Below are 27,377 nucleotides of genomic sequence, written 5' to 3' on the forward strand. Positions count from 1 at the left end.
GTAGGTGACTATGGCTAGGCAGGAACAATGCTGGAAATACTGATTTTTATGTGATGCTTTTTGATTTCTAAAAGTTGACAAATAAGTCAAGCATCATCATCAACACTGTGGGGATAAACCAAACATGTCAGCAGGCTGGCTGAGGACCATGGGCTGCCAGCCTGAAGCCTCTGCAGCAATACGACGGCAACATCGAGCACCCGAGCAGAACTTCACATCAGCACGTACAGCCCTCCATATCCGCTTTCCGATTTCATCATCACAGTGACCCTCTGAGACAGTGACCCATTCATGACAGTTAGGGGAACTGAAGCTTGGAGGGTTTGAGCAACTGGTTCCAAACCACAGAACTCATAAGTGGTGGTGGCAGAATCTGTGGCTACATCTTCCAACTCCAAACCCAGCTTCTCCTGCAGCACTGTGTGGTTCGCCAGCAATTATCAAGTCTCCAAGGTCCTGACACCGTGCTGGGCACTTACACTCTTCCAGCACTTGATGGATGAAGACTCGAGGTGGAGAGGTCACGTGGTCATTCTAGGTTGGAGCCGGCTGGAACCAAGGTCTGACTTCTCTAGAGCCGGAGTTTTGTCTTGGGAAGGAAAAAATCCAAACAAAAAGAAGTCTGTTGGGAAAAGTCTGCCCTCAGCTAAAAGCAGAGGAGCAACAGAGACAGCCTTTTCTTGGTGACCATATGTGCGAGTTTGAGCTGTATGAAGCTGCAATCTGTGCGGAGGTGGGGGTGGGGGAACTCTTACCCAGTACTTTAAATTAATCAGTGTAAAAAGAATCCATTGTGAAAATAATTGCATTGAGACAAAGACCTCCAGAGATGCCACCACCAGTCTGGTGGCACGGGTGTACCTGCCACAGCAAGAACAAGGGTGTTCACAAGCAGGTGGTTCTGCACAGGTGGGAGCAGTGTGACTACAAGGGGAGCCCCGCGTGTCAGACATGGCCCAAGGAGGGTGGCAGCAGGCTCTGGCCCCCAAGAAGTCTCAGAGGTATCAAACTAGCCACCTCAATGCATCTCGTCTGAAAGCCGATGACCACCTCCATGCCCATTACATTCTGAGCGCTCAGTGTCAGGCACTCTGCCAGATGCTCTACAGCCATGATCTCGTGAACCCGCCAAGACAGAGACTGTGAATTCTGTTTCAAAGGTGGGGAAACTGAGGTATAGGGGTGAAGGAGCCAAAGGTTACAGCTGATAACAGGCAGAGCCAGGATTTGAGCCCAGACTGGCAGTTCCCAAGGTCTGGCCTCTTCACCACTGGGTGATACCGTCCGTTGTCCCACAGGGACCGTCAGCTCTGCCTTTAGGGACTAATCAATTACTGAAATGTACTCTCTCTGTCATCTGAAAAAGGGGTAAACAACCGATGGAGCTAAGCGCTGACGCTTTGGGAGGATTCAATGAGATGACACTTGAAGGAGACTTCACTTGGCGTCTGGCATAATCACTGCGCAGCCCCACGTCTTTACAATCTAATCAAAGGCTCTGCCCGCCTCCGCAGCCCACCTCCTGCCGTTCCTCCCCGCCCCTGAGCCCGGCCTCAAGGAGCTCCCTACACAGGCTGTGCCCTCACCCCAGCAAACTGCTCCCCAACCTCTGAAGATGCCATTCGATGCTGCCTCCTTACCCCATGCAGGGGTAACTCTTCACAGGCCCCTCTGGGCTTCAACAGCATGCCATCCAGACTTCCGTTTCAGCACTTATTTTTGGTGTAATTACATGTTCACAGATCTGTTTCCTATAACAAGCTCATCTGAGATCCCATATGCATTAAACAAAAACGGGCAGGGAGGGGCGGGCCCCGTGGCCGAGCGGTTAAGTTCGCGTGCTCCGCTTCAGGGGCCCGGGGTTCCACCAGCTCTGGTCCTGGGCACAGACACGGCACCACTCGTCAGCCCATGCTGAGCGGGTGACCCACATAGCATAACCAGAAGGACCTACAGCTAGAATATACAACTATGTACTGGGGGGGCTTTGGGGAGAAGAACAAGAAGAAGGTAAAAAAAAAAAAAAGATTGGTAACAGATGTTACCTAAGGTGCCAATCTTAAAAAAACAAAACAAAAAAACAGGCAGGGAAATCTAAGGCTAACACACCACAAAGAGGAAAGGTTTCAAGTACTTGGAATGTGAAGCATCCTGTGCCATGTACCAACACACCAGCTGGCACGGTGGAAGGTGTGCTGAGCCCCTTCAGAAAGCACCGCCTCAAAAGCCATAAACAATCCCAATGATCCTCTGACCCAGTAGTTCCACTTCTGGGAAGAATTGTGAAGAAGACAATTGGGAAAACAAGAAAAAGAAAGTTTTGTGCCCAGAATCACCTCTGGATTCTGATGCAAAAAACAAACAAACAAGACAAGCAAACAATCTAAATGCCCAAGCACAAAAGGGTGGCTGAGCCACCTAGAGCAAAACCAATGCCTGTTTGTTGATTATTTACATCTACTAAGTGCCTGTCACTTCATGGTGTCATCTCGTCCTCACACACAAGCTGGGGAAGTGGGAGGCACAATTATCCCTGTGTTACAGTGGGGAAGATGGAGCTCAGAGGTCAGGACGATATAGCAGCTACTAGCATTGAGAGCCCGCGCCAGGTGCAGTTCTCAGCCGTCTGGACATTATCTCAGTTACTGCTCACAGCAGCCTGGGAGGGAGCTGCCCTTCACACCCTCCCTTTACCAACAAGAGACTGAGGCCCAAGGCCGGAGGCCGGAGGCTCAGAGATGTTAATAACGCATCCATCCATGGCCACTCTCCTGCCAAGTCCATGGTCTTAGCCCCTAGGCTCCAGGCGGCGTGCCCGAGGTCACTCGGCAGCTGTTAGCAGAAGCAGGCTTGGGGGCCAGGCACAGCTGCCTTGAGACCATGTGCTTTCTACCCTGAGGTCTTCCTCCCGCCACAGACTGCAGACTGCAAACAACCCGTTTCCCACTGTTTCAGGTTAACCTGCGTCCCCTACAAGGTCCTTAATTCCTAACCCCCAGGACCTGCGAATGTAACCTTTTTTGGAGATGGGGTATTTGCAGAGGATCAAGTTAAGATGACGTCAGTAGGGTGAGTGCTAATATAAAGACACATGACTGTGTCCTTATAAAAGGGGGGATTCTGACATACAGACAGACATGCACAGAGCAAGGACAACGTGCAACCACAGCGAGAAGGTGATCTCAAGCAGAGGACGCCTGAGGTGTGGGACACTTTCTCCCTCGAAGCCCTCAGAAGGAGCCAACCCTGCCGACACCTCATTTTGGACTTCTCATCTCCAGACTGTGAGAGAATAATTTCTGCTGTTTAAGCCCCGAGTCTGTTACTTTGTTACAGCAGCCCTGGGTTATTGGTCACTTATCAGACCATGAGGCAACTAGGAAGATGGCAGTAATAGGGGGCAGGAAAGAGCGCCTGAGGTGCACGTGGTGGTAAAGGGAAAATCAAGGGCCAACACCACGCTGACTGCCTGACACTACAGTGAACTCACAGCTGGATGCAGAGAGAAGCCTGAAAGGAAACACACCAGCATAACTAAGATGCCGTCCAACTGGCTCTCCCTGCTCTTCGACATTTTCCCAATTTTATCCAGCAAGCTTGCATTACTTTTATAAATTTTATAAAACTGGTTTAAAAACATATTTTTGAACCATGAGAATCTGGAGGTATATAAGAATCCTTGTTATGGGCTGAACTGTGTTCCCCCAAATTCACATGCTGAAGCTCTAACCCCTAGCACTCCAGAATGTGACTGCATTCAAGACAGGGCCTTTAAAGAGGGAACGAAGTTAAAAATGGGTTGTTAGGATGGGCCCTACTCCAATATGACTGGTGTCCTCGTAAGAGAGGAGATATGACACAGAGAAAAAGAGACCTTAGATACGGGCACGCACAGAGAGAGGCTCATGTGAACATACTCAAGAAGGTGGCCACCTGCAAGCCAAGGAGAGAAGCCTCAGAAAAAACCAAACCCACCTACACCTTGCCCTAGACTTCTAGCCTCCAGAAGCACGGGAAAATAAATTCCTGTTGTTTAAGTCCCCCAACCTGCACTATTTTGTTATGGCAGCCCTAGCAAACTCACACAAGGAACCAAAGGCGGGCAGGCGCTCCCACACCCCCAACACCGCACGCTGGAGCTGTGAAACCAGCAGAGTGTGCCCAGCGGGCAGAGCACGGTGACCTCACTCACCTAAGCAGTTGTGTCCATCGTGTGCCAACATGAAGCCATCAAAGCAGGTGCACCTGTAGTTCCCCGGGATATTGATGCATTCGTGGACACAGCCCCCGTTGTAGTAGTCATTCTCACACTCGTCGATGTCTGCAAAACGAGGGGCACGAGAGGTGTCAGAGGAAGTGCCTGGGGGTCCCCTCTCCCCTCACCACTGAAGCCACCAGGACCTGTGTGGTAAGGGGATGACTCAACAGGTATTCACTAAAGTCCTTGATGGGGGCTGGGGACCCAAAGATCTCAGGGATGAAGATCCTGGTTCTGCAGCAAGGCTGGCCACCACCTTGCAGGGCAGGGCCGGGTGCCTTCCAGCGCCACCACAGTGAAGCAGGCAAGATTCACACCCAGCTCTGCCTCCCTCGAGAGCTTCTCAACAACAGCAGCACGTGGGGACCCTGTCTAAAATCCCCCAAAACTGGCTCTCTTCAGCCTCTTGGAAAGCCTCCCAGAGACAGGGGGCTCACTGTGAAGCAGGAAGGCTCAAATAAAATGAACTTTGCATATCCTAAAAAGCGTAACCTCTGGATCGAGGGAAAAGTCCACACACTTCTCCCAAACAGTTTCCTTCCATGTCAGCGTCTGAAGCCTGAATTTCTACTGCTCCAGCGGCCTTGTTATAACAAAGGCTTCTGTCTCATAAACAATGGCCAACAGCCTTTGTAAAGGTCACGCTTTTGCTGTTTTAAGTCTTTTTCAACATTTCCCATCAGGGGTCAAAGGGCTATCAGTCCTGGAGTTCCAGAGAGATTTGGGAGACCTCGGGGAATAATAGGGACAGCTTAGTTAAGATTCAAGAGCTGCTTCTATACCCGAGTCCCGCTGGGGACAGAACGCTGCATGCCATGATGTCTTCAAGCCCCACGCTAACCCAGCCACGAAGGCACTGTCATCGCTACTCCCATTTTACAAGGTACCGAAGAAGCCGAGGCACAGAGCGGCCGAAACCTCGCCAAGGGTCACACCCGGAGGATGCGGCACAGGCGGGATTCGAACCAGGGCAGCCCAGCTTGGGAGCCCAAGGGGGCCTAACCCTGGGCGTGGTCCGGGAGAGGAGAGCAGGGGGCGGCTCTGGCTCCGGTAGACCCGTCAGCATAGCCTGAGGGCGCTGCCTCAACCCACACCCAGGCCGACCTCCACCAGCTCCGCAGAGAATCAGGAAAGAGGTACTAGGAAGTCCCCCCAACAGCGAAAGCGGAAGTGCTGCCCTCACTGGAACCGGAAGTACCCGGGTTAAGCAGAACCGGAAGTGCCTCACAAGAGGGTTCCGCGGGAAACAGCAATCCGTCCCCTACCTGGTTGAAGAGGGATTTTTGAGGCCAGGTTCCAGCTATGAAAGCCGGAATGGGGTCAACCAGAAGAAGAGCGGGGGCCAAAGGCAAGCCTGGCTGCTCCCTGAAATGCCTGGGGAGCTGGCACAGGGAGAGACACAGCTCCATGCTCTCTCCATGCTTGTCCGGAGGGCAGAGCTACACACACAAGTGGAAAACCATGGGGGCCCATTAAGGGTCACAGGTAGGAATATCCATCTGGAAGACAGAGCCTGTCTCAAAAGGTAATACGCTCCTTGACACCGGAGGTGACCAAGCACTGTCGGGACACCTGACTGCCAGGGACGCTGCCAGCAGAGGGATAACTTCAGTGAAAACAGCAGCAGGAAAGCACCAGAATACAGAGCCTGGCCTGTGTAGCCTACTCCTGGTGCCTACCCACCCCGCCACTATGAGGGAAAAATGAAGTAGCCAGGCTCTCCAAAGGTGCAAGAGAGGGAAGCTACGCCTCACCTGCTGCAGTAGCCATCGGCATCCGCTGGGAAGCGGACACAATTCTGCAAGTTATTTGAGTTGTTTCCAATCATTATATTTAACGCACTTAGAAATTTTAAATGACATTAGAAGAGGATATAAGATTTTATGTTTGAAAGGGCGCATGGTTTATAAAGACTGAGATATTGATTATTTCCCAATCTCCACAGCCCTGATCTTTTGCCAGAGTCCCAGATACATCAATCCAACCACCTCTCCCCCTGGACCTTCCATAAACACTCCAGAGGCAACACGGCCCAACTTTAACTCATTAACCTGCACTTCCTGGGGTTCCCCATCCCAGTGAGGACTATTACCCTTCCACCTCTCCACTGACATCAAATCAGCTACAAAAGCGTAGTTTTCTACACGCTTATACAGTTATAGTGTGCCCACTGGTCAGCTATTTCCACTACCTTCAGCATGAGCATCATTTCTCATCTGATCTGAACCAGCAGTTCCCAAACTGTTCTTCCCTCCTTTCCTTCATTCAAGCAGGTGACTCAGGAGAAGGTCTCAGCGTGGGCATATGACTTAGGTTGCCCAGTCAGACTGAGGAGAAGGACTTCTATTCCATGCTTGGGTAAAAGAATTCTCTCTCTCTCAAGTTGTATCTCAGATGGAAGTATGCAGGAATCTACTCCTGAAGCATACACCAGCCCACTTAATTTCACAGCAACGCTATGGAGCAGGTATTTTAATTCCATTTTACGGTTGGGCAAACTAAAGTGCACAGAGGTGAGGTAATTGCTCAAGGTCACATAGTAAGTGGTAGGGCAAGGATGAGAACAAAGGTTCTACAAAGCCCATGTCTTTTCTAATAAGTTAGAATGCCCATGGCATGCTGGGCATTGGCAAAGTACTTTATTTATGTTATTTCACCCTTAGCCCTCGGCATGTTTAGGCTGTGTACGGAGAAAGTGTTATCCAATCATCCAAACACCCATTCACACATTCATCCTTCCTCTTGCTCCACATCCATCCACATCCACACACACGTACACACTCACAGCCATGCCTATCCATCTACCCAAATAGCCAGTCAGCTATGCATCCATTCATCCACTCACCTAGCCACTTTTTATCCATCCGTCTAGTCACTTCATAAGCCATCCATTCAAATACTCACTCAACCATTCTTCCACTTGTCTATTATGCTAAAATCTATCCATCTAAATATCCAGTCAGCTGACCATCCTTCCATTCATCCAATCACCTATTCACCCATCCATTTATCCAGCCAAACATCCACCCATACATCCAAACATGCATCCATCCATCTAAATATTCACCCAGACACCCATCCTTCCATTCCTCTAAACATCTGTTCATCTAAATATTCATCCATCCAAACATCCATTCACTCATTCATTCATCCAAATGCCTAACCACTCATCCATCTATTCATTGATCCAAACACACACCCACCTATCCAAACTCACACAAACACACACACACACACATCCAAACACCTACCCACTCATCCATCTATCCAGCCATTCATCCATCCTTCCGTCTCAACTTCTATTCATCTACCCAACAATTCCATCAACCATTATCCATCCAGATAGCTTAAAAAATACATACAACACGATTTTCAAAAAGAATAAGATGTTAAGATGAAGAATGAGGGTTGAAGAATAAGAGAAAGCTGGTGAACAACGTATGCAGAAATACATTTGGTAATCCCAGCACAATTACAAAACGTAGCCCACAAATATGGCTCTGAGCTTCCTAGATGCCAAAGCAATAAAGGAAACACAATCAGTTACAGAGTCACTGCATCCTTAACATTCAGTTAAACCAGCTGTTTAAATGGCAGTAAGGTCTGAGGAAAATGTCACTTCTGATTAGGATAATCATATGCCCCAATTTGCCTGGCTTAGTTCCAGTTTATGGCTGTTGTCTGGGTGTAATTAATAACAGCAACCTTTTCATTATCAGAATGGTAAACTGTTTACCATACATGTAAGACATTAGGAAGAGATCACCGAATTGTCAACAAAACAACTCTAGCCTTTTCCTTCCTTTGACTCCCTACAGTGTAGGCAGGTGCCAGTGGGCTAAAGAGTACAGGAATGTTTGCTGCTCGCATCTCTTCCCCTAATCCATCCCCAAAGATTTCCCCGAGATCTGAGCATCTCTTAGAACAACCAGGTCCTCTCCAATCCCCAGGCCTTCAGTGCTCCCACAGGCTTCGGAGGCCAACCTGCTTTTTACCTGCCAGCATTCTGGATGGAGAAAGTCTGCATAAACCAGACCTCCCCGGATTCTGTGTCTTGCCTTGCATTTTTGTTTTTTAAAATCATGTGAACCTCTTCCTTTAATACATAAGAGATAAACACACCAATAAATCTACTAAAAAAAAAATCTCTGCTAAAGCAAGTAGATTTATTATTGTAAGAAACATATCCAAGAGCCACCAGCCCTGGAGGAGGTCCCACAGGCCTCCAAGACACCCATCAGGCTCGGACCACTTTTTAAGGACTGTTAAAGCCAGAGAAGGAAGAACAGGCCAGCGGCGTGGGGAGAGGGTGAAGGAAGAGGGAGGCAGAGCCAAGCCCCCTGGATGTTTATTCTTAAAAAACTGCTGTGAGTTGAATTGTGTGCCCCTAAAAGATGCAGTGATGTCCTAACCCTCAGTACCTATGAACGCGACCTGATTTGGAAGTAAGATCTTTGCATGAGAGGTGAAAACACAGATGCACAGGGAAGATGCCATGTGACCACAGACGCAGAGATCGGAGCCATGAAGCTGTGCTCGTGAAGCAGCGGTGGCTGCTGCTCCCATTTTACTGATGCGGAGGCTGAGGTACAGCATGGCTGAGGACCCTGTCTCCAGCCCCCAGCCAGGGGCTGTGCTCAAATGCAGGCTCTATTCCTGCTGGAGCCACATCCCTGGGGGGCATGAGGTGAATACTTTTTAAAAGGGCTTCATCCTCCAAAAAGTTATTAAGGAGAAAGGAGGGGAGGAGATGTCACATGCATCATTACTTTTACTTCCAAGGTCTGTACCTACCCTTGAGTTGGAGGGGTGGTGACAGGGATGGTTCACACAAGTAGAGAAAGTGGGCAGGACAACAGACTGACCCAGTTGTCGAGGATGAGAAGTTCAACAGCTCGACCTAGACACCCCTGCTTCTTCTCCAGCTTGGATTTTTTATTTTTAATAAAAACTCAATTCTCAACAGAAGACAGCTCCCAACACCCATTAGAGCAGAGAAAAACAGCACGGGGAGCTGCTCATTATAAGATTTTTAAAAGGTCACCCAGTTCCACTTTTCCTACATTAAAACGTCAGCATGCACGCATGATCCCACAGCTGTGGTCCTGTGCCAGCAACACTGGTTTGGAACCCGAGTGAGACGAGTTTGGGTTTTTTTCGCTTAATTCAAAATTGATTCTTGCTGCCCCATAAAATACATATTTATTCTGCGGTGTCTGGATTCTACGAGATTCTATGGCAATGAGTCAGAGCTCCTTCTCCTTTTATTTCAATACTATTTTAGGGCATTTTCCTAAAAATTAGCACTGACTGTAAAGGTCGTCAACATGAGGATTCTTAAAGCACGCCGCTCTCCACTCTCAGAGGTCACTACTGAAAATATCTTCTGGATTCCCCTTGAAATTGGCATTTTTCTCGACATTCCTCGCAGACAGTGGAGACCAAATGCTCTAACAAAGACCCCTTCCCTGGTGGGCGCGAGCACGTCCTCCCCTTTGTCTGGGGGCTTTAGGAAAAGCCATGCACTCCTTAGATCAGGCCACCGTCCTGGGAGAGATGTATGGCTTAGGAAGTTGAGTCCTTATTGGTGAATAAATCTTAATCCGGTTTGTTGCCTAATTACATTTGCGGGAAGGTAGTTTCTCGGGGCTGCCTAGCAGGAAGGATTAAGTCCCCTGTCTCCGGTGGCAGAGGGTTAAGCTCTGGGTTTGTAATGACTGAGTAATGAGACCCGCTCTCCGCGGACCCCTGGCATCCATCGATCAGGTTTCCCTGCTGCTGAGACAATGCCAGAAGTGGGCCCAGCAGTTAATTATGGGAAAGGTCAAAGGTCACACAAAACCAACACAAATCTATATACTTTTTCATTCCCAACTGCACACAATGACCATGGCTCAGCCAGAGGGTGGGAAGGTCCTCCCCAGGCCCAACCCATGATCCGAGATAACCATGGAGCGTGAGCTGCTTGCTGACCTCTCCCCGTGGCCCTCGCGGCTTTAGGCCTCCGCACTTCTGCTCTTGCTGTTCCCTCTGCCTGGAGCTCCTTCCCCTTCACGGACAGTATGCACTGCTGCAGCCTGAGCCCCAGCATCACCACCTGCCTGAAGCTTTTGCTGAAGCCCTGGCAGACATGACTCCCCCGCCCTCTGGGCCCCCTGACCCCCTGAACAGACACTGTCATTACTCTCACATGCTATATAAGTCCTTTGAGGCTGTAAATTCCATGGGGCAAGAACTGTGTTCTGTTCAGCATAAGCCTCAGAAGCAGGGGAGTGTGTTCAATAAAAGTCTGCTCAACGTTGAACGAAGAACTCCTCATCTCGATGGTAGCCTCTGTTGACTGGGCCCTACGATGTGTAGGGCAGTATGCAGGGCCTTCACGTTCCGCACTGAGAAGGGGGCACCCACATCTTTATTTTACAGCAAGGGAAACTGAGGCTCAGAGATGTTACCTGCCTTGCCCAAGATCACACAGCTAACACAAATGGAGCCAGGAAGTGAGCCAGGCCACCTGACTTCAGAGTTAATGATGTCTCAGCCACAAAGGAGCACATATTGTAGGATTCCATGTATATGAAATCTCCAGAAAAGTCAAATCCATTGAGACAGAAAGTACGATGGTGATTTTCTTGAGCTGGGTGGGTGGGGTGGAGAGTGATGGCTAAGGGGTGCAGGTTATGGGGTGCATTATGGGGTAATGGAAAGGTTCTAAAATTGATTGTGGTGATGGAGGCACAACTCTGTAAATACACTAAAAGGCATTGAATTGTATACTTCAAGTGGGTGAATTGTATGGTATGTGAATTATATCTCAATAAAGCTGTTTAAAATGTTTAAAGTTACTGCTGTCGGCGATCTCATCCGCTTGCTGCCTGGGGCTCTGGGCTCTGCCTGGTTGCAAGGAAACCCCAAGGATGCTCCCTCTGAACTGACCTCCAAGGCCACCTGCCCAGTGAGGGCTCCTGGTGTCTCCAAAGCACTAGGCAGGACTTGCTTCCAAACCCAAAGGACCAGTTTTCTGTTTTTCTCCCCCCAAAACACCTGAACCCTTTGCTGGGGGCTGTTCCCAGGCTCCAACATCAGGCCCGTTGGACACCAAAGCAACTTGGTCAGGGGAAAGCTGACCAGTTGGAGTGCTCCAGACGGAAGGGAGGAGGGGCCCCAGGGGCCTGCCAGCCCAGTGTCGAGGCCCCCGCCACCCCCACCAATTACAGGCATGGTTGTGCTCCTGTCCTCTTAGTGAAAGGCAGGGGAGAAGCCCCAGACCCCCAAGCTGCAGGCTCCGAGGGGCTGCTCCACAGCCCAGCCACCTGTGGACTCAGCAGGGGCATAACCAGAAACACTGAGTTACTGAAAGCTGGAGCCGCCACGTGGAGTGGGTGAGCGGGATCCAAGGGCTCGTCCGAGGCCCCCTGGGCTTTCTAAAGGGCTAACTGAGCCAAAGAGGGAACTGAGGAGCTAATCTCAGCAAGTCACAGGCTGACAGTACCTTGAACCCAAGATCCCAGCTCAGGCTTCTTCCCCCAGCTTCACAGGCCACCTCTTGGGCTTTGACCGCGCCAGGGTCTGAGCTGGTCTGGTGCAGCTTGAGTTCCTTCTCTTTCTGTCCACATCCCGGTGGAGTTTCTCTCCAACAGTAATGACAACAGCAGAAGCGGCAACTCCCCACCAGGCCCCGTCTAATGGCAGGTGGTTTAACCCTTACTACAGGCCAGGTAGGAAGGGCTTAACTTCCCTCATCATAGAAAGAGAGACTGAGGCTAGCAGAGCTTAAGTGACTTGCCCAAGATCACCCAGCTAGTATATGGCAAAGCCAAAACTGGAACCCAGGCCAGCTGGTTCCAGCCCCCACTGTCCTAACCTTGACGCAGTTATCTGGAGAATTCCCCACATGTCAGTGACTGGGGGAGCCAGGGCCCAGGGCCCTCGCTGAAGATCACCAAAGCCCTGCCTTCTTGCCTCCTGTCAACACCAACACCAATCCCAGCCTGGCCTCTCACCCTCAGCCCAGACCCTGGCCACACGGAGCTGCCAGCCTGCAGGGGAGAATGATCCAGACACAGGTGAACATACCTCCTGTGAGGGCAGCCTTGCATGCCAACGCGCCGCCCAGGCCCAGGTCTGCCTGCAAGGCTGTCAGTGGGAAGGGACGGGCGGCTAAGGGTCCAGCTGGAGCCCACCTGCCACCCCCAGAGGCTGAGCCAGCACTGGGTGCCACCATGGTGAAGAGCACCCTGAGGGAGGAGGTGCCTCCTGCAGGGGTCCAAGCGGGCCTGGGATCTCCTGGCCCCAGCCCTGCACTTTGCAGTCAGCACACTAAGGCCCAAGAGGTCCACAGACCAGCCCAAGGTCACACAGAGCTGGCACCCAGGTCTCTATGGACCTACCCCCAGCTCTACTCCCCTCGACACAAGGGGCAGGGGGCCCAGATAGAAGGCATGGAGGCTGGTGGAGACAGGAGAGCATCTTGGAGACCGCGGAGGGAGTGGGGAATGATCAGCACCAGCAGCCGTCATCAACCGGGCCAGAAGTCCAAGCAGGCTGGCTGGGGCTTTCAACCACCTCCTCCCAGGGGCTGCAGCCATGGCCCATCTGGAGGACGGTGCAGAGCGCCCCCGAGACCCCCTGACCTTGCCCGCACACACGAGCCCTCCAGCCCTCTTTGTCTCAAGGCCTTGGGGGAAGGCCGTCATCCATTCCAGTAGCATTCAAAGGCCAACAGGCCAGCAGTTTATTTTCTTAGAAATAATGGTTTTTTCTGGTTAGCATTCCTCCCATGGAAAAACAAATACAGCCACTGTAATAAGAAGCGGCCAAGAGGAGGCGAGAGAGCCCAGAGGAAGGGGCAGAGAGGGGCCTGCTGCCTGGGAGCTCGGAGATCCGGGGGCTGGGGTGGGGGCAGAGACCCTCTAACCCTAGGAGAAATGGGGCTTTAGAGAAAAAAGAAAGCTCAACGCACAGGCGCCGGTGCCCCCTCAGCACCCTGCGGGCAGCGAGGCAGCTTCCCTCCTCCCACGTCCACTCAGGCGCCCGTTCTGGGTTCTGGAGGCAGGTGCCGGGCTCCCATTCAATGGATACGGAGCAGGCCTCTGGAAAGTAAAGTCGCTGGCTGGACGTACTGAGCTGGCAAAGACCACAGAGGTCTCTGCATCCCTGCTCCAGGCCGGTCCACGGACCCTCAGAGCCGGGGAGAACGCTGGAGACCCGCTGCGGCTCTGCCTTCCTGACTCAGCCGAGACACGCCTCCCCGGGGAGCCCTCTCTACCTGCTCCCCTCCGCAGGCAGGCGCACACTCCCTGCTCTTCACCCCCACTGACCCTCGTCTGTCATTCCACTGCTGCACTTTCCACACCCTGTTACGCGCACGTCTTTCCCAGTCTGTCTCCCCCGCTAACCAGTGAGATCAGAAAAACATGTCTTGGCCCCTGTACCAAGCTTGGCTGGGAGTTAGGTGCCCAGTGAACATTCTCGATACTAAATTGGATCTAGTCCAGCTGACACATTTTACAGATGGGCAAACTGAGGCTCAGGGAGGCGAACTTGCCTCCAACGCTTAAACGCCAACAGTATGAGCTTTTTATTTTTCCTTCTAAAAACGGACATGGGCCCCAAGAAGCCTAAACTCTGTAGCAGAGCTGCGGCCAGTTGCAAGCCACACTGCCTAATTGCTAGCTGACAGCAACTCGGAATTTTAAGTCACATCCAATTTCTTTCCGCCCGCTGGTCTGCCGGGCTCGAGTGCTTTCATCTTCAGCAGGGCACACGTTAGCATGCATAATTGCACGTTTTAAGACTTCAGGAAGAATTTCCTCTCCTCCCCCCTCCCAGCCCACCTCCTACCGCCTTTCCTGGCCTCCCCCAAAGCCGAATTTTATCTGGAGTTTCAATAAAATGTGCAATAATCATGATGAAAATGATTTAATAAGGTCATAGACATTATTCTCTAAGAAGGACGATTGGTTTTAAGTTGTTTTTTTCTAATGTTAAACTCAATGGATCACCGGGTGTGTTATTAGGAGTTTTGTTAAAACACTTAATAGCATGCCCTGTAATCTACCCAACTTCGGTGACTGACAAGTGGACCCCGGGGATATAAAATGCAGGAAGTGACTATTTACATTCACTACATACATGCTAATTTTGTGATCTCTGATGCCCATAAGGTTGTCATTTTTTTCCTTTTCACAAAAAAAGGGAAAATAGTAATATATTTGATATACTGTGGCCAAAACAAAAATTTATTTCCCCCAAGAGTTTTAATTATAGCATTTTGGAAAAGGCCCGAGTTGGAACTTGCAAGTGGAATAAACCACTTGAATAAATGGTCTAAAAAATTAAGTACACAAAGAAGGGGTGATGTGCACCACTGGTTCAGACTAAACAGTGATTATCAAGAGGGTCTTAGTTATTTAAACAAGCCATTTGAGGGTGGTTTGCTCCTTATTTGGGGCCTGGTCCTGATTATAAACAAGAGCTTTTAATTAAGATTAGTAAGACCCAATTCAAGCTATAATTTGGTCCTTTTCCTTAGCAAATGTCTATGAAAACAAAGTAATTAAGGTTAAATGAGTTGAAGCATTTAAAGGGGATGAAATGCCCCCTCCTCACCCCCAGCCTGCCCCCTCTGCAGAACGAGCACAGACAGATCCAACTAATTCAGACCAGAAGGCCAGCACAGGGCGGGCCTTGGCAGTTCTCTAAAGGCCCACGCACAAGGGGTCTGGTAAGCTGGGGATGCAGAGGATTAGCTAAATGAAGATGGAGAGGGAAACAGAATGTGCAAAGGTCCTGGGGTAGGAAGGAACTGGCAAGTTCGAGGAACTAAAAAAAGACAGTGATGCTGGGATGTGGTTAGGGAGGGAAGGACAGAGAATGACACATCTCATAGTGGTTAGCTAAGGAGTATCTCCCAGTTAAGGGGGTGTGTGACGTGCTTTGAGCCCCTTGCACACACAGGGCCTGGCCCAGATAAGCTAGCAGCAGCAAGGGAGAGGGCATAGAGCGGTAAGGGTCTCTGCAGCCCCCTCTAACACTCCAAAGCTAAGGAACTCCTCCCACTGCACTTGTACGGGCTGCTGGGGGCCTCGCCCACTGCTGGGACCCCATGGCTGACCGGGCTTGGAATCCAGGCCCTGCTGCTTCTCAGCTGGGTGACCAGGCTAGAGGCAGACCTCCCTGGGCCCAGTTTCCTCAACCTAACTCTGCCACTGTCCACATCAGATATCCTTAGACTGGTCCCTTCCCCTCACAGGCTTCTGCTGCCTCATCTACAAAACCGTCAGAGTCCGGGAAGCTCTGGGAGGCCTTTCCTGCTATCCTCGAGATTGATAATGGTCACTCACTGTCCACCGACACCAGCTCTGGGCCCAGGCCTGAGTGAAGTCACAGAGGTCATTGCAACCCAGTGTGACAGGAGCTCTGTAGGAGGGATGGTCAGAGGTGACAGCTCATCTGTCTGGGGAAGCAGGGAAGCCTTCCTGGAGGAGGCGACTGCTGGGACCCAGCCATCCACCCTTCACCCAACAGATGTGTCCTGAGCCCTCTGCCAGGAATGGCCTTGGGGTCCAGGGGCTGGAGCTCAACAGGTCACAGACCCTGCCCTTGAGGAGCACTACATTCCAGGAGACATGGAAACACAAATGCAATGTGACATGGGCCGAAACGGAGGTGCGTACGGGCCACCTGTAAACACGGGGCCGCCCTCATGCTTTTAAAGTTCCGTCACACTCTGCACACCCATGAGTTTACCTTGAGTTACTTCAGATTCTGTCAAGAGGTGAATCATCGAGAAAATACTGCTGTCTCCTCAGCCTTGCCCAGAGCCTTTCCCCACGATCTGAGGCACCTCAGTCTGGCTACAGCAAGCCCCCGCCGGCATTAAGCTGACCACAAGGGCCCAGGCTGCTCCCCGGACACAGAGTGGCTGCACACGTGGCAGGCCAGCCATCAGCACACGGGCACTGGCCACATGGCAGGCAAGATGGCCTTGAAGGTCTGGTAAGAAACTGTCCCCGGAAAGGGGGTGCGGGGGTGGCTTCTGGTGCTGGGTTTGCTAAAGGGGTTTTCCAGCAGGAGTTTCAAGGTGACATGGTGAAGGCTGTCAGAGGCTCAGTCAGCCCCACGTAGGGCTTCCCACAACCTGGGTCTGCTTCCCGTGAAGCACTAAGGAGACTGTGGAAGCCACGTTCTCTGTGCACGCTCTGCTGAGGATCTCTCCTCCCTGCTTATCACGGGAAACAGCAAAGGCTATCAGACCTCTAGGACAGGGGACTCGTTTCCCCCAAAACGCCAACCTCAGCCTCTGCACAACGCCGCACCAGCTCAGGACCTGCAGATAAAGGGGCGCAGTTTCATCTAAAGTGGAAATAGCTGTCCAGAGGGTGCAGTGATTGATTATTGACGTCTGCTACGGGAGAAGGGGCAGCACATTTGCCATCCCTGGAGTAGTTTTAGTGGAAAAAAAGGAAAGCCTTCTGTCACTTGTATTTTTTATTGCACATTCTTGGTAAAGTCATCTGTGAATGGCACACATGTCTGTGTGTCTCTATGTCATATGTGTATGGTTTATCTGAGTAATCAATGAGCCAGAATACCCCATTTCCAAGCCATTTTAGATCTTGGGAATTGTTGGAAAAAGCAAAGCTTCATCCCTTTTTAAATATTGAACAACATTATGATCATCAACATTATCATGATCATCAACATCACTGACATCAACATGATGATGATCATCATCAACATCCTCATTCTTATCAATATCACTATCACCATCATCATGATTTTTATCAACATCACTATCACCGTCAGTACCATCATCACCATCACCATCACCGTCAGTACCATCATCACCATCACCATCACCATCAGTACCATCATCACCATCGCCGTGAGTACCATCATCACCATCACCATCACCGTCAGTACCATCATCACCACCACCATCACCGTCACTACCATCATCACCATCACCATCACCGTCACTACCATCATCATCATCACCATCACCGTCAGTACCATCATCACCATCACCATCACCGTCAGTACCATCATCACCACCACCATCACCGTAAGTACCATCATCACCATCACCATCACCGTCAGTACCATCATCACCATCACCATCACCGTCAGTACCATCATCACCATCACCATCACCGTCAGTACCATCATCACCATCACCATCACCGTCAGTACCATCATCACCATCACCATCACCGTCAGTACCATCATCACCATCACCATCACCGTCAGTACCATCATCACCATCACCGTCAGTACCATCATCACCATCACCATCACCGCCACTACCATCATCACCATCACCATCACCGTCAGTACCATCATCACCATCACCATCACCGCCACTACCATCATCACCATCACCGTCAGTACCATCATCACCATCACCATCACCGTCAGTACCATCATCACCACCACCATCACCGTCACTACCATCATCACCACCACCATCACCGTCAGTACCATCATCACCATCACCATCACCGTCAGTACCATCATCACCATCACCATCACCGTCAGTACCATCATCACCATCACCATCACCGTCAGTACCATCATCACCATCACCATCACCGTCAGTACCATCATCACCATCACCATCACCGCCACTACCATCATCACCATCACCGTCAGTACCATCATCACCATCACCATCACCGTCAGTACCATCATCACCATCACCATCACCGTCAGTACCATCATCACCATCACCATCACCGTCACTACCATCATCACCATCACCGTCAGTACCATCATCACCACCACCATCACCGTCAGTACCATCATCACCATCACCATCACCGTCACTACCATCATCACCATCACCGTCAGTACCATCATCACCATCACCATCACCGTCAGTACCATCATCACCATCACCATCACCGTCAGTACCATCATCACCATCACCATCACCGCCACTACCATCATCACCATCACCGTCAGTACCATCATCACCATCACCATCACCGTCAGTACCATCATCACCATCACCATCACCGTCAGTACCATCATCACCATCACCATCACCGTCAGTACCATCATCACCATCACCATCACCGCCACTACCATCATCACCATCACCGTCAGTACCATCATCACCATCACCATCACCGTCAGTACCATCATCACCATCACCATCACCGTCAGTACCATCATCACCATCACCATCACTGTCACTACCATCATCACCATCACCATCACCATCACCGTCACTACCATCATCACCATCACCGTCACTACCATCATCACCATCACCATCACCGTCAGTACCATCATCACCATCACCATCACCGTCAGTACCATCATCACCATCACCATCAGTACCATCATCACCATCACCATCACCGCCACTACCATCATCACCATCACCATCACCGTCAGTACCATCATCACCATCACCATCACGGTCACTACCATCATCATCACCATTATCATCAGAGTAACAGCAGCTAATGCTTATAGAGTGTGTCCTATTTGCCAGGCCACGTTCCAATGGTTTATATACATTAATTCATTTAACTCTCACACTGTCTCTGTGAAGATAGTTATTATCTTTATTTTACAGATAAACAAAAGGAGGTCAAATGACTTGTCCAGGCTACACAGGCAGGATCTAAACACAAGGAGGCTGGCTCCAAAGTCCCTGTTTTAACCACTGCGCTCAACGGAACACTGACTGTTCATCCCTCTTCTCGGAACATAGAGCAAAGACCACTTGCAGAAATGCAGTGCGGAGAAATGGGCCCAGAAAACCTGGGCTCTAGGCCCAACTTAGATAAGACTCTTGCCTTCTCAGGCCTCCATTCCCCCATCTGTAAACCAAGAAGTGAACATCTGGATGATCCCCAAGCTCCATCAGGCCACCACTGCATATGGCCTGCCTGCCTCTTTAGATCGCAAAGCTTCCAGAAGTCTCTGCACGGTCCTCCTGGGGAAGCCAGTGGGGCTCTGGTGGCCCTTGGGTGAACACTCCAGCAGGCTCCATCAATTCTGACTGATGGCTGCAGGTGGGGCTCCAGGGATGAGAAAACCTCAGTGCAAGGGGGACAGTGTCCACTCAGGTCCCCAGAACCCATGCCAGCACTCACTCACAGAGGGTCTGGGGAGCAAGTGGCCAAATGCACCCTCCTCTCTGTTTCTGACAGATATTCTCCATACTGTTAATATGGCAACTCAACAGGTCCTTATTTACCACCCGAATGCTCTTCACCTGTTCAGTAAGAATTTCCACTGATAGATCCTTTCAGCTCATGCAGCCCAGCTAGGCTGTAAGCTCCTTGAGGGCAGAGACCAGGTTGCACCATAACTATCACCTCTGAGGGATGTGGCATTGAGTGATTTTCAAAGGTCTCCACCATTTATGATGTCATTTGAGCATGAAACTACTGTGAGAGGTAGTGAGGACAGATGCTGATGATGACGACGATGACAGTGGGTGCCATCATCTGTATATTGAGCACATTCTGCATATTGAGTGCCTCCGGTGAACCAAGCACTGAGGCTGGCAGGCCCCAGGTACGCTACACTGCATTCCATTCAAGCTTCAGGATGATCCATGATGCGGGCTATTTTGGGCCCATGTAATGAAAGGAGAAAGGGAGGCTCAGGAGGGCAAATGACCACCCAATTTTCACACTGAGGTGGGCTGCAACCCAGGGCTCCCAAGCAGAGGCCAGGCCCATCCCTGCTTTCCTCTCTCATTAGACAGGGTCAAAACAACACCATGGTGAAAACAAGCCCTCCATGGACCCAGCACCCCACATTTCCCATGCCGTCCTCCTCTCCCGTCTTGGGGCGTCTTACAGGTTGCTCACCTAATGTGAACTCCAGTCTGGGCAAAAGAGGGCCAGCTCAGACTAAACATCTTCCACACACCCTGGCCAGCGCCAGGCCTTGCCCCAGGAGCTGGGAACACAGGGACAAACAGGAAAAGGCTCTCTGCAGTCCAGGAGCTCACTGTGAGGTCCCTGGGGGCAGAGCCCAAGTCTGACAGCTTCAGTGTGGTGGCCCCAACACCAAGCCCATGGCAGACGTTCGACAAATGAGCTCACAGTTCAGTGGGGGAGCAGGACACATAATTATAAGCCAGAGTCAGAAGTGCTGGGATGAAGGGAAGCCAGGGGATTCTGGGAGCAGTAGGTGCTTAATGCAGCTATATGTGTGTGTGTGTGTGTGTGTGTGTGTGTGTATGTAATTGTGTGGAAGTGGAGGTATCACAGAAGGCTTCCTGGAGGAGGAAAAATCTAAAGCATGGTTAGGAATTAGCCAAGATGCAAAGTGAGGGAAAGGAGCTCCAGGCAGGGGGAAAACCTGAGCTGGGTCTCAGAAACATGGAACAGCCTGGTGTGTGTGTGTGTGTGTGTGTGGCCAGGACACAGGTGCTTCAGTGTATCAGGAGGTGAGGAGCAGGAGCTGGAGCCAGGCTGGAGACACAGGGAGGCCCCTGGCAGTTCCTGAAGCACATTCACAAGACTCCTCCTCTCTCATCCTCACGCTGAGGATGTCAGGCCCCCTGAGACAGGGATGTAACTCCCACCCTGGGCCCAGGCAGAGTGGACAGCCAATGTCAGACTCTGAAGGACTTCAGGGAAACAGGCGGGAGACACAGCATGGGCCTCCTGGGCAGGGACAGCAGGAGAGGACCGAAGGAGCTGGGCTGGAGGAAGGACAGGCCAGTCAGTGGCTTAAACCAGCAGAGAGGGGCAGTCACCCTTGGCCCTCATTGGCCAGTGCACTGGTCCTGGCGGGGGGAGCAGGGAGTCAGAAAAGGTTCGCACGTGTCACTTGGAACCACCACGCTAACCTTCAGGCCCTGCCAGCATCCCGGCCAGCCTGTGCCACCAGGCTTCTTGCCCACGACATGGTCTACCTGCCTCCGGCCTGGCCTCCTTCCAGAGGTCTGTGGGTAGCTGCCAGCTCCCCCCACTCAGGATTCTGGGCCCCCAGCAAGGCCAGGGATGTGGCCAAACCAGACATGACCCAGGACGATGTCACCTGCCCAGCACTCAGTCTTAAGTAGATGCCCAACAAATGAGATGGATAAACAATGTCAGCATCCCAGGGAGGCGCAACAGCATCTCCTACAAAACTCCAGCTGCTGTAAACCCTGATACCGAAGGAACAGGCAGCCATTGTGTTCTCACATGTCACTGTCCTAACACAAATCTCACACTTTGAAAGAGTAAGCTGGGGTGGGGCTCAGGGAGAAGACGAGGAGATGCTCGGGACCTGTGGAGAGGGAATGAAGAGACCTGGGTCTGAGTATGGGCCATGCCACACTTTGGACTTTGTAGAAGATGCTTCTCCTCTCTGAGCCTCACTGTTCCTCATCTATAAAGTGGGGACAGATAGTGAAGATCTGAATCAGTGCTCCTTCCCCAGGGCTGCACATCAGCCGTGGAGAGAGCTGTTTCCAGCCTCCGGATGCCAGGCCCTGCCCCAGCCCCTGCAATCAGACCGTCCTGGACAAATGCTCCCAAAGGTCCCATCTGGCCAGGAGAGTCCTAGCTCCAAAGACAGCTGTGGCTGCTCTTCTCTCTCTGACTCTCAGCCTGCCAGGGAGCTGGCCAGGCACTGCAGTTTCTAGTGCCGGATGCTCAGACCCGCACCTCAGGTACAGGGAAGGAAGGCTGGACAGGCAGGCCGACGATACAAATGCACCAGGCTTTGCCCAAGCTCTCCTACTCCACACAGGGAGCTGAGCCAGCCCCACGAGAGCGGTGGACAGCTACTGAGCAGCACGTTGCGGGGAAGCTGCAGGCCACACAGGTCAGTTTCAGATTTGAAGTTAGGGACCTTGGGGGGATATCACTCAAGGCCTTGACCCCTCCCACATCCAGTCAGGGACGGATAGACAAATAGATCATTCAATGCTTCCTTTCAATCTCTTTAAAACAACAAAAAGTTCCAAACCTGGGGAGAGTTAGGTACCCCATGACTCCAAATTCCACTTCCCTGGGAAGTAGCCTGCATTCCCAGGAAGCCCACAGCCCAAGGCTGAGGGGGACCTGTGCTGGCGGCAGTCATGGGGGGCGAGCCCTGGAGATTTAGCCCCCATTGGCATGACAAGGGGCAGGCAGCGGCCACCGATGGCAGCCGTGGCAGCTGCGGGGTCTGGCCAGGAGGGCTGGGCCGGGCTCACCTTCACATTGCCTGCCTTCCCCCTTGTAGCCTGGCTTGCAGAGGCATTTGTAAGACTTGGGTGTGTTCTGGCAGATGGCATCGATGTGGCAGTCGTCCGTGCCCTCTGAGCACTCATCCACATCCACTGCTCCTGTATGGGGAGGGAACAACAGGTGAGCAGTGGCCCGGGCAGCAGGCAGTGACGGTGCAGGCAGGGAGTCCCTCTGCCTCCCGTCTTTCCACTGATCATTGGGGTAATCAGCAGCAACAGCTGGCACATGATAATCTGGTGTGACAAGCAGTGACTGGTAGCATCTTTGGGGCAGCTACTCTGTGCTAGGTACAAAGCTACCAAGATGCTGGCTCTCCTTTATTTTCACAACCATCCCATTAAGTAGAACTACTATTCCCACTAAAAGAATACGAAAACTGAGGCTTAGAAGCACAGCAAGGAAAAGCCTCTCTGTGTGTCTTGCTCTCCCCACAAGCATCGCTCCAACCCTCCTCCACTTTCTTTATTCTAGAATTTAGAGCCAGAAGCATCCTTGGAGGAATTTAAATCCATCCCCTTTGCATTACAGATGGGGACACAGGTTGGCATGGGACAGTGAGCAGAGGCTAAGCAAGCAGGTCTGAACATGGGACCCCACCCAGCTTCCGTGCTGTGGAGATACAGGGTTCTTCGGCTAGCCTTCGCCTCCCCAGACTGGGGGGATCCTCAGTTGGGCTAACCTGGCTCATGGATGGTTCTGACCTCCTGTCCTCTCTCCTCCCCACCTTGGAAATCTCAGTACGAGCCTGGTTCCCATATCCCAACTTCCAGACTCCAGTTTAGTCGAGGTTGTGAGGGCTCCCGGCACTCCCCACCTCCTGCCCCAACACACACATACACACCTTCAGTCTGGACAGCCGTCGGGCAAACAACGCAACACAGATTCCGTATATCCGTGCATACACCTCCGCACACACACTCTCTCTCTCCCTCTCTCTCTCTCTCTCACACACACACACACATGCACACACACAGCTCAGACAGGGAGGGGACCCTCAGGGCACAGGATAGCACAGCCGGAAGATCCTTAGCTGTAATTCAGGTTAATTCCTCAGGTTACAGCTGAGGAAACCAAGGCCGAGAGAGGTTTGGTGAAGTTCAGGAGCTCATTAGGGGCAGAGACTGGTCTCAGACATACGAGAAGCAGGTCCAGGCACTTCTACATGCCAGGTTACTTCCGGCCAGCTATGCATAAAATACAGAGCACAGACAGACAGAAGGACCCAGAAGGGCACCACGAGGAACTCTCAGCAGCCATCCTGAGGGCAGTCACCCAGGGGCCAGCCTGGGGAAGTCCTGGAATGCCCTCCTCTCTTCAAGCCTCCAGGCTCACCCTAGACTGTCCGGTCCTCAAGAATGTCCATTCTGAATGACTCCCTGGCTGACATGTGGGCTCTGAATCTGCATGGGGGGGGGGCTCTCTAAGAGAATCACCCTCCCCGAGGACTCCTCCTCCTTTGCCCCAGTCCCCAAAGGTCCAGCCTGCCCCTAAAGGAAGAGAGGCATCAAAAAGAAGCACAGAGAATCACCTCCCTGCACACAGACATACACATGCACACACGCACACGCGCACAGCAGGTAGCGTCACTTTTCAGGGTGGCTGTATCTGCTCAGGTCAGCAGTCCATCCACAGCCCTGTACAGGTGCCCAAAGGAAGGTGGACTGGGGGCCTGGAGGCAGTCAGTGTCAGAGACCAGAACCAGCCGTCAGGTGGCCAGGGGCCAGTAGGAACATCGGGCCACCGGAACATCCTCTTCTGGGGAGGTGACAACAGAGGGTCCCCCATGCAGGGTTGCCACAGCCTCAAGGGCAGGAAGCCAGGGGCCAGAGAGGGCCACTTGTATTCTTCCACGGGCGAGGACTGGGGACACTTCTGAGACAGGACCAGCAGGGGCACCAGGCCAAGGATGCGGCTCTTTCCACTTCCCAAGGGTCAGTGCACAGGAATGAGGGGAGGGAAACTGCCCAGGGCTCTGGAGCCCCTTGTGCCCCTGAACCCAAACCTCTACCTAGGTAGGTGTCCTTGTGGCGTGGAAATGGGTGGATGTTAGCCAAGGGGTGGTGAGGGCACCTCCCAACACATTTTAAGCATGGCTTTGGGTGGTGGCTGGGGAGAGAGCAGGCGAGCTGGAGGAGAGAGGGAGAGGAGCCACAGGCCACGTGTCCCCACGGCTCCCGGCCTGGGCTGGGACTCCCTCCGTAGGGCAGCCCAGCCCTCCCATCCAGGCTGCTTGCTTTGACTTTAGTTCATTTCAGCACAAGGCTTCCATGGGGTGGGGGTGAGGGGTGGAGACAGACGCAGACCGACACAGAGAAGAGACAGAGAGCTGGAGAGAGGCATGCACAGGAACAACCAAGCAGGGGTGAAGGACCCTAAAGCCGGGGAGAGACACCCACAGTCAGGTGGGGGTGTGGGCAGCAGAGTCCAGCTTCCTGGGGGGGCCACGTGAAAACCAGCTCGGCTCCAATTGTGGAATGGTTTAAATGACCTGACATCCTCACTCAGGGGTGGACTCCCAGGAACAGGCTCCTTTGATGACCAACCCAGACCTCAGGGAGCCCAGCGCTGCAGCCAGGGGTGCCCAGAGAAAGCCAAGGAGAGGGGAGAAGGGGCAGGCAGGACCCTCCCCCCACGGTCCCCATCAAGGAGAGACTGGGAGGAAGCTCCTCTGAGGGACAAGGGACATGGGAGGAGCTCTGTGGGAGAGCCCCTTCTAGACAACCAAGAGAGCAGGAGGGGAAGGGACAGGAATGCCAGGGGTCCTGTGAAACCCATGGGGCATCCCCACCTCGCCTCTACTGCCTGCCCAAACCCATTGATGCCCCATGCCCTATCCCCCCTCTGAAGCCCATTTCCTCCTCCGGCGTCTCCTTCCTCCCCCTCCTGGACCTCCTCAACGACGTCTGGTCTCCCTTCCCTTTGGTTCTCATCCATTCCCTTCCATCTGTGTCTATCTGTCTGTCCTCTCCCTCCTGCCTGACTGTCTATCTGTCCACCGCCCCCCAGACATCTCCATCCTCCTCTCTTTCCCTCTGTCTCCTCCCTCCCCGCCCCCACCCCCAGTTCTCCCGTCTCTTTCTCTGGTGTCCATCTGCCTCAATCGCTCCTCTCTCTCTTCCTTCCCACCCCTTAGTCGTCCCTCAAGTCTCCCTCTTTTCATCTTCTTCCTTCCTGCTGCTCATTTGCCTCCTTCTCCCTCCTTTGGGTTTCCTCCTTTCCCCCTCGATCTTTCTGGTCTCTTCGCTACTCTTCCATGTCTGTCTTTCTCTGGGTTTCTTCCTGCGTCCTTTTGTGTGTTCCCTCTGTGCCTCCTTTTCTGTCCGGACGTCTGTCCCTCCATCTCCTACCTTCCCCCCCTTTCTCTCTGTCCGTCCTTTTTCGCCGCTCACCTCCTCCCGGTCTCCCCTCTGGGTCTCCTTCCGCCCGCGCTCCCTTCTTCCCTGGGGGAGCACCCGTCGGGCTCCCGGGTCCCCACTCCCTCCCGCCCTCGGGCGGCGCTCCGGGCCCCCTGGGCAGGCCGTCGCGCTTTCTTTCTTCCTCCCGCCCTCACCGCCCCTCCCCCGGGGCTTCAGCCCATCCCGCCCTGCTGCAGGGAGGGGTGCCCCGGGCCGCCCGGGCTGCGGGGAGGGGGCGCCCCGCGCCGGCCCCAGAAGTTACTTTGCAAAGAGGCGAGGCGGGGCGCGCGGGCTGCAGCCCTCCCCACGGCGCGGTGCTGGGAGCCAGCCGAGGACCCCGGCGCCGCCGCCCGCGCCCGCCGCCCACCGGGTCGGGGCTTACCTGGGAGCCCGCTGCCCCCCGCCAGCCGCCCGCGCGCGCCCAGGGCGAGCAGCACGCACAAGTGCCAGCGCACGGCCGCCGCGCCCATGCTAGCTGCGGGCCGCGCCGGGCCGGGCCGGGCGTGCGGGCGTGCGGGGCGCGGGGACCCCACCGACCGGCCGCTCGGCGAGCGCTCCTCGCTGCTGGCTCCGCGGCCACCGCTCGGGCTCGCAGCCACCGAGCTGGCGGGGCTGACGAGCTGACAGCCGCGCGTTCATTGGCCCGCGGCCGCCGGGGGCGGGGCGCCGAGTGCGGCCGGCCAATGGGCGCCAGCCGCCAGTCCGGGGGGGCGGGGGGGAGGGGCAGAGGCGGGCGCGGGCGTCCGGGGGCGCCCCCTCCTCTCCAGGCCGCGGCAGGTGGGGGGTGGGGGGTGGGGGCCGGGCCAGCTCGCGCGGCCGCGGGGTGCACGGTCTCGGCCAGGCTGGGGCTTGCTCGGAGGCTGCTCCCTCCCTCCGGCCCCCTGGCCCGGTCGTCTAGGGTGGCCCCCCTCCGGGGGCAACATCCACCCCCCAGCACACACACACCCGGGGAAGGGGGGCCTGCCACCCGGCCCTCGAGGTCGGGACAGGTCGGCGGCATCTATTGGTAAGGTAGGAAACGTAAATGCGCAAAGCGGCATCGTACATTCAGCCTTCGGGAACTGTTTATTGAGCACCTACTGTGTGCCAAGCGCTGGCAATGCGGCGGCGAACAAGGCAGACAGAGAAAAAAATCGTAAAGATAGGTTTAAAATTTACGTTCAAAACAAATGAACTTTTTAGCACTCCCCAATGGACAATGGCCCCTAAGTGTGCTTGTCATAGGACATCCGCAGAATCCGCGTCTGGAGGGGGCGCCAGGGAGGCTCCTCGTGGGGCAGTCCCACTCTGCTGTCAGGCCCGCCGGCGCGGCCCGCTGCGGGGCTGACCTCTCAGCCAGCGAAGTCGGATGTCCCCAGGAGGCGAAGCTTGGGGCCTCCCCAGTGACAGACGCAGCCGGGGCGTGGGCTGGGGGCAGAGGAGCATCCCAGATTCGTCACTGCTCTGGCCTGGCCTGCGGTCCACACCTGACGCCTGTCCGCCTTGGGGGCCTAGTCGGAAGACCCTCGCCAGGGAGGCGCGGCTGGA

At 53.4% G+C, this 27,377-nt stretch overlaps 1 protein-coding gene across 9 annotated transcripts in view; it reads right to left on the reverse strand.

Moving 5' to 3' along the window:
* The window catches only part of SCUBE1 (signal peptide, CUB domain and EGF like domain containing 1), a 136,579-nt gene extending 110,127 nt beyond the window's left edge, over positions 1–26,452 (reverse strand). For 7 of the 9 annotated variants that reach the window (XR_011433780.1, XM_023631758.2, XM_023631757.2 and 4 more), the window contains exons 1-3: positions 26,233–26,438; positions 22,422–22,553; positions 4,193–4,321 (exon numbers count right to left, since the gene is read on the reverse strand). Coding sequence is in view for 7 of the 9 variants with exons in the window: in XM_023631758.2 (XP_023487526.1) it covers positions 4,193–4,321; positions 22,422–22,553; positions 26,233–26,320 (349 nt within the window). In the remaining 2 variants the exon portion in view is untranslated. Of the gene's footprint in view, positions 1–4,192; positions 4,322–5,261; positions 5,411–22,421; positions 22,554–26,232 lie in introns of those variants that run through there. The other 2 variants (XR_011433781.1, XM_070254556.1) reach the window with 2 other exon arrangements.
* Positions 26,453–27,377: the final 925 nt, after the last annotated feature.

The sequence above is a fragment of the Equus caballus genome, chromosome 28 (assembly GCF_041296265.1).
Source record: "Equus caballus isolate H_3958 breed thoroughbred chromosome 28, TB-T2T, whole genome shotgun sequence".
NCBI lineage: Eukaryota > Metazoa > Chordata > Mammalia > Perissodactyla > Equidae > Equus > Equus caballus.